At 39.3% G+C, this 7101-nt stretch overlaps 1 protein-coding gene across 1 annotated transcript; it reads left to right on the plus strand.

Moving 5' to 3' along the window:
• The first annotated feature begins 369 nt into the window (after window positions 1-369).
• Window positions 370-1300, plus strand: LOC117019179 (40S ribosomal protein S4, X isoform-like). The gene has a single exon (XM_033100699.1). It carries the CDS (start codon window positions 411-413, stop codon window positions 1200-1202), a length of 792 nt encoding a protein of 263 aa, XP_032956590.1. The 5' UTR covers window positions 370-410; the 3' UTR covers window positions 1203-1300.
• The last annotated feature ends 5801 nt before the right edge of the window (window positions 1301-7101 follow it).

A 7101-nucleotide genomic window follows, 5' to 3' on the forward strand; every position in this document is an offset into this window, starting at 1 on the left:
TCAATGAATATTAAGGACATAGTCCCAAAGAGGCCAAATCCAAAAATAGCTATAAAGAAGTCTAAAGGGTGGGCCTGTCATAAAAAGAATTGTGGGTGTGATTTTACCTAGTGGAGTGAATTATACATGTGATGCATAGAAAGCCCACAAGTTTTTAAGGGACTTGTTTCAGCTCAGACTAAGAGACTGAGATTGTCCAAATTACAAGTAGACCTCTTGGCCCCCATGTTTCTATAGTTAGAAGCGGGTTGAGGAGACTACTCAGCTACAAACATAGGCCATTTCTTACAGTAAATAGGGTATCTCAGAGAGTAGAGCCAAGATCCCTGAGGGTGGAACTAAGAGCCTCAAAGAGCAATGGAGGCGGACGCAAGGTCTTGGAGAGAGGAACATACGCATAAAGAGTAGCCATGGCGCGTGGCCCCAAGAAGCATCTGAAGCGCGTAGCGGCTCCAAAGCACTGGATGCTGGATAAACTGACCGGTGTGTTTGCTCCTCGTCCATCCACCGGTCCCCACAAGCTGAGGGAATGTCTCCCTCTCATCATCTTCCTAAGGAACAGACTGAAATATGCCCTGACAGGAGATGAAGTCAAGAAGATCTGCATGCAGCCGTTCATTAAGATCGATGGCAAGGTCCAAACTGATGTCACCTACCCGGCTGGGTTTATGGATGTCATCAGCATCGACAAGACCGGAGAGAACTTCCGTCTGATCTACGACACCAAGGGTCGCTTTGCTGTTCATCGCATTACACCCGAGGAGGCCAAGTACAAGTTGTGCAAAGTGAGGAAGATCTTTGTGGGCACAAAAGGAATCCGGCATCTCGTGACCCACGATGCTCGCACCATCCGCTACCCTGACCCCCTCATCAAGGTGAACGACACCATTCAGATTGATTTGGAGACCGGCAAAATTACTGATTTCATCAAGTTTGACACCGGTAACCTGTGCATGGTGACCGGAGGTGCCAACCTGGGAAGAATTGGTGTGATCACCAACAGAGAGAGGCATCCCGGTTCTTTTGATGTGGTTCACGTGAAAGATGCCAATGGCCACAGCTTTGCCACCCGGCTCTCCAACATTTTTGTTATTGGCAAAGGCAACAAACCATGGATTTCTCTTCCCCGTGGAAAGGGTATCCGCCTCACCATTGCTGAAGAGAGAGAGAAGAGACTGGCAGCCAAACAGAGCAGTGGCTAAAGTGATGTCTAGGTGACATGTTTGGAAGAGCCTTTGTCCCTAATTAAAGAGAATATAGCATAGTGATAAAAAAGAATTAATAAAGGCACATTATCTACCAGTAAAAAAAAAAAAAAAAGCAATGGACTAGGAAGCCACTCCACAGAGCAGTGCCAGGCACTAATCAAGGAACATTCCCTGTCCCCAGAGTAGGGGGATCTGGCTACATGTGCCCAGTTGGATTTCAGAATTGCTATGAACCAATGATTGCTATGTACACAGCTGGATAAACAAAATATGGCATATACATGCAATGGGATATTATTTAACCTGACAAAGGAATAAACTCTAACACATGCTTCAACATGCATGAAACTTGAAGACATTATGCTCAGTCAAATAAGCTAGTCACAAAAGGACAAAAAATATGATTCTACTCATGGAGGTACTTAGAGCAGTCAAATATACAGAGACAGAAAGCAAAACTGTGGCTGTCAGGGGCTGTGGGGAAAGAAGGAATAGGAAGTTGTATAATGTGTACAGAGTTTTGCAAGATGAAGAAATTTCTGGAGATGGATGGTAATGATGGTTGCACAACATGAATGTACTTGATATCAGTGAACTGTACACTTAAAAATGGCTAAAACAGTAAATTTTATGTAATGTATGACCTTTTTTTTTTTTTTACTTTTATTTAAGTGTGTTTTTTTAGGACCCATCAGCTCCAAGTCAAGTAGTTGTTTCAATCTAGTTGTGGAGGGCGCAGCTCACAGTGACTCATGTGGAGATCAAACCGACAACCCTGTTGTTAAGAGCACCATGCTCTAACCAACTGAGCTAACTGGCCGCCCCAATATATGACAATTTTTAAAAAGTAAAACAGAATAGCCACACCCAAAGAGCCTTAGTCACATTCAGATCTGGCACAGATCAAAAGATAGTAAACTTCAAGCTTAATACAAAAATTAGCATGAGAATTTTGAGGGTCTTGGAATGTGGATAAGCATATTTCACATGTGGGAGGAACAAGGAACATGAATAATTTGTAGCCAGAGCATGGACTTGGATAAACTGGGGAAAAAATGGCCACAAATTTTCCTCATTGCTGTATGTATGTGCATTTGCTACTTGACTTTGCAGCTCCCTGCCCATCAAGAGTTGGAGCCCATTTGTCTACCCTCCGAATTTGAGTTTGGCCATATGACTTACTTTGGCCAACAGAACATTAGCACAGGTGATGTAAGCATAGGCTTGAAAAAATGCTTATTATTGATTGGGGCTTGCTATCTCTTGCTTCTGGGAATGCTGCAACCACCTTATAAAGAAGCCCAAGTTAACCTCCTAGATGACGAGAGACCCATGGGGAGAGACTCAGCCATCCCAGCAGTGTTAGCAGAGGCTCCAGATATGTGAGGGAGGCTATTTGAGACCCTTCAACCTCACTGAATCTGGCTCAGAGTGGACGCCCAGACTTCAACCCAGTGAATCAGGAGAAACAATATTTTTATTTTATTTTAAGCCATTACGTTTTGGCTGATTTGTTACTCAGCAAAAGCTAACTGATACAGGATGGTTTTAGACTGTCAAAATGACTGGGGAATTCTACTGACATTTAGATGCTAGAGACCAGATTTCTTAAATGTCCAGCAATGTACACCAGCAGTCCTGCACAATGAAGTATTATCCCACCCAGTCAATAGTGTCCGCACTGAAGGGACCATACCTGAGCTTGCCACACCGATTGGAAGAAAGAAGAGTTAAAGGAAACGAATATTTATTGAGTGCCTTATCTATACCAGACATCTTACATGCATTACTTCATTGATTCTACACAACCACCTTCTATGATTAACCCCACTTATAACAGATAAGAAAACTGAGACTGAGAGAGGTAATTTGGTTGTTTCATGTCACATAGCTAATCAGTAGCAGTACCAGGACTCCAACCCATGTCATCTTTCAAATGTCATCTCAGAGAGGCCTTCCCTGACCACCTACTCGAAGGTGTCCTCTACACCTACTACCATCATTATTTATTAGGTTACTGTTATTTTTTATAGCATTTATTTCTATTTGAAATTGGTGTGTTTGTTTACTTGTTGTCACGAGCACCCTACCGGAAAGTAAATCCCACAGGAGCAGATATTTAGGGGGATTTATTTGCCATCATAGCTCCAATGCCTAGAACAACGCAGGGCACATTAAAAAAACACACACAGCAAATTATTGTTAAATGAATGAAGTGAATGAAGGGCTTTCCATTAAATCCAGATGCCTAGGCCTCATGCAGGCTGGTTTCTCTCAGCTTCTGTTCCTGTTGGTCTCAGATCCCTTCTCTCCACTGGCTCTGATTAATGTGGCCCAGCCTGAGACCTCTGACACAACTAAAGGAACTTCAGAAATCCTCTAATACAATCCCTTCGTTTTCCAGGGAAGAAAAATGAGGTTCATTGACATCTCCCCAGGGATATCCCTTCTCAAGCCGCTTGTTGGTCTCAACACTTCTGCTGCTTTCCTGAGCCTATTTCTTCATCTTTAAAATGTGGATAATAACCACCCTGCCTGTTTCAGTGAGTTGCTGTGTGGATGACATAAAATCACATGACTTCCTTAAATCTCACCAGCCTCAGGGGTGAAAATTAAATATCACGGTAACAATCACAGGCAGTAACCTTGGGCCTGTGGCGCTTTCGCAAACGCTAACTCAGGTTCTTTAAAAATTGAGTGCTTTAATCTGATCACAGTTTAAACATTTGCTCTATCAACAAATTCCCTCTCAACTTTATCCGATTGTAATAATTGCAGATAACAAGACAAGTATGGTTACCCATTGCTGTGCAACAAACCACCTCAAAGCCTAGTGGCTTCAAACAACAGTGGCTTATTGTTGTTCATGATTCTGTTGACTGTGTGGTTGGTTCTTCTGCTGCTTTTGCCTGGGTTCATTCATAGAGCAACATTCAGCCAGTGGGTGTCCTGGGGGCTGGGCTCAGCACGAATAGCTGAGACAGCAGGGCCCTTCTCTCTTCGTGATCTTTCATCCCAGGCTTCTTCATGACATGACATTCCAAGAGGACAAAGGTGGAAGCTGCAAAGCTTCTTGAGGCCTAAATTCCAGAACTTGTACAACATCACTGCACCATATAGAACTAGTCAAAGTAAGTCACAAGGCTAACCCATGTCCCCAGGGATGGAGAAGAGACTCCGCTCCTCACCGTGAGCAGCCAAGTTGCAATTGCAGAGGGCTGTGCATTCTGGAATGAGACCAACCTGCGGCCCTCAAAACAATTGTTGTGATTCCGCTGTATATTATTTCATAGCTCAGACCAATATTTGTTAATGATATAATTCTGATTTTTAAAGCATAACGGGAAGCCAATATTCAAATAAACAAAACTACTTTCAAACAGCTTTGTTGTACATTTTTTTTTTATAAAATTGATTCACAAATAGCCTCTTTATAAGATGGTTATAAACATCAACAAATGTTTATCCTTCCTCCTACACATACACACACACACCAGGGGTAGTTCTCCCTCACCAGTAGCCATTCAATTTCGAGTTCTTTTTTAATATAGAAACTTTCCTTCCACTTTCTTGTTAGCAATGGCAATACTTTCATCAGTATTGTAGCTTGGCAGTTACCTAAGTTTCCTACTTATTTTGGCCAACTGCCACCTAGAATATTAAGTTCCCTGAGACAAGCTGTCAAAGGCAACACTCCTGAAACAGCCTATTGCATTTTTTTCCACACTTGTTGGGAATAGCAAGTCTCCCACTGAGCAAAGCAATCTCCTCTGAATCTAGAAGGGGAAAAAAACCTTGGAAGAGCCAGACTCTGACATGCAACTTCTGGTAAAGTCTACAGAACTACTTTTTAATGGGGGTATTTTTGTTGTTCAATGATTTTTGGAGCCAACAGGTATCTTGCAAGAGAAAAAAAAAAAAAAAACACTAAATTTATTTGGAGGAATATTCCTCAATTTCTTTTCTTAATCAGTAAAAGAAATGCAAACTGCTTCCTTCATCTACTTCTAACCATTTGTTAAAGAACTTGGACAGGCTCAGTTCAAGTCCCAAATTGCAAAAAATTGTTGAAGATAGCATTTGTTTTTACACTTCTTGAAAATCTGCTAAATCAAGACCAAAAAATGTTAAAAATCTGGTGGCATAAGACAAGCCCAGAATAAGAAAATAATTAACTAAAGTAAGTAAGCTTTCTGAGTTACCCATAAATACTTCTAAATTTGAATTCAGGTCAAAACACCACTTCTGAAATTGTATGATCATTGTATTTGGCACTATTGACTTAGCTGATAACGTTTGTTCACAAGTAAATAACAAAATACATAGGAGAAATTGATGCCAAATAATAAGTTATCAAATTTTCTGCTCAAAAGGAAAATAGAAAATAGATTTCTATGATAAATTGAGAATTTAAATTTATTTTAATTTTTCTATTAAATCTAATATTCTATTTCTCATTAGTAACTTTTAAATTCTTATAATGTACAATTAATTATTTAATGAAAGCTATTAAATATTTTCATATGAGGAATATGCCAGGGTTCCAGTTTTAATTTATGAATGATCATTACATTTATGTACATAAATCCATGTATTATGACTTGAATTTATTTGACCATACTAAATTTAATAAAGTAAGAACTTTTGGATAACATGCACACATTTCCCATTGATTTTAATATACTGGATATAACTGTTCATCTATGGTACAGTTGATTTTCCTTTTTGTGGCTGTTGTTTAAATTTGTATTTATATAGTCAGACACTAACTTTTAAGCTTTTGGATATATCTGTCTGATACATCACTTCTTCCAAGGGTTTCCCCCCAGAGCATTATAAACTTTCAACGAGAAGGAAATATGGGCCAGTGAGTAAGAAAAATTTCCAGGAATGAATCCTTGCTAAAGATTGCACACAATTAAATATTTCACATTTTAAGTTATTCTTATTATGTTATCTCTAAAGGGTCAGGCATTAAGCTTTCACTCACCCTGATCACCTTAATTAGACTTGTTTTAGATTTATGAGGACTATAAAATTAGGAAACTTTCATTAAAAAAAATTAAAACCCCCTGGATGGTTTCCCAAAGCACATCCAGCATTACTTAAGACTTTATTATTTCAGCTAGTTGGATACATTTTATCCACAGCTCTAGGCAGGTCTGTAAGAGTTCTGTGACTGACGCCTAATGGAACCAATTTTCACTCTGGCAGAACAAATTCAAGTTCTAATACTAACTTGAATTCCAGTTTCCTTTGGATGCCAGGAATCAAATCCTTTAGGAAGAAAATGTATCAGATCCTCTGCCTATTAAGCGATATTCCATTTATTTCATCTGAATAGCTGGCAGGAACAACTGACTAAAGTCAAATCTAAAATAGAAAACAAATAGTTTTTGTTTTTAAATCACTGAATCCTTTTTTAGCCTTCTTTCCCTCTTCTCCTTCTTGGCCTCAATTTTCTACAAACTTCCCATATCTCAACTGAGGACCACAGACCTTTTAAAACAGGAACAAATATTTCAGTGCACTCACCCACCTACACTAACAATCATATTACATTCACAGTCCATTGACTGTCACTCACATTTTTATTACCCTGTGTCTGATGAACATTGATGCACTTGGGTGTCATCCTCTGCACTAGGAGGAAAAACAATAATTTATACAGAATTCTAAAAGTTAGCATGTTTTGTCAATAGCTTCATTGTTCCTTGTGTCCATTCATCACATCTTGCCTGCTATTGAAATTTTTCCATATTTTCCAACATTATTAAAGTCAGTCATTATTAAAGCCATCTCAAAAAGAGATATTATACCTCTGCAACTTCTATGACATTTTCAACTGAGAATCATATTTTCAATACTTCAAATTCTATTGTATTTTCAAGCT

This window comes from Rhinolophus ferrumequinum, assembly GCF_004115265.2.
Source record: "Rhinolophus ferrumequinum isolate MPI-CBG mRhiFer1 chromosome 5 unlocalized genomic scaffold, mRhiFer1_v1.p scaffold_110_arrow_ctg1, whole genome shotgun sequence".
Lineage (NCBI taxonomy): Eukaryota > Metazoa > Chordata > Mammalia > Chiroptera > Rhinolophidae > Rhinolophus > Rhinolophus ferrumequinum.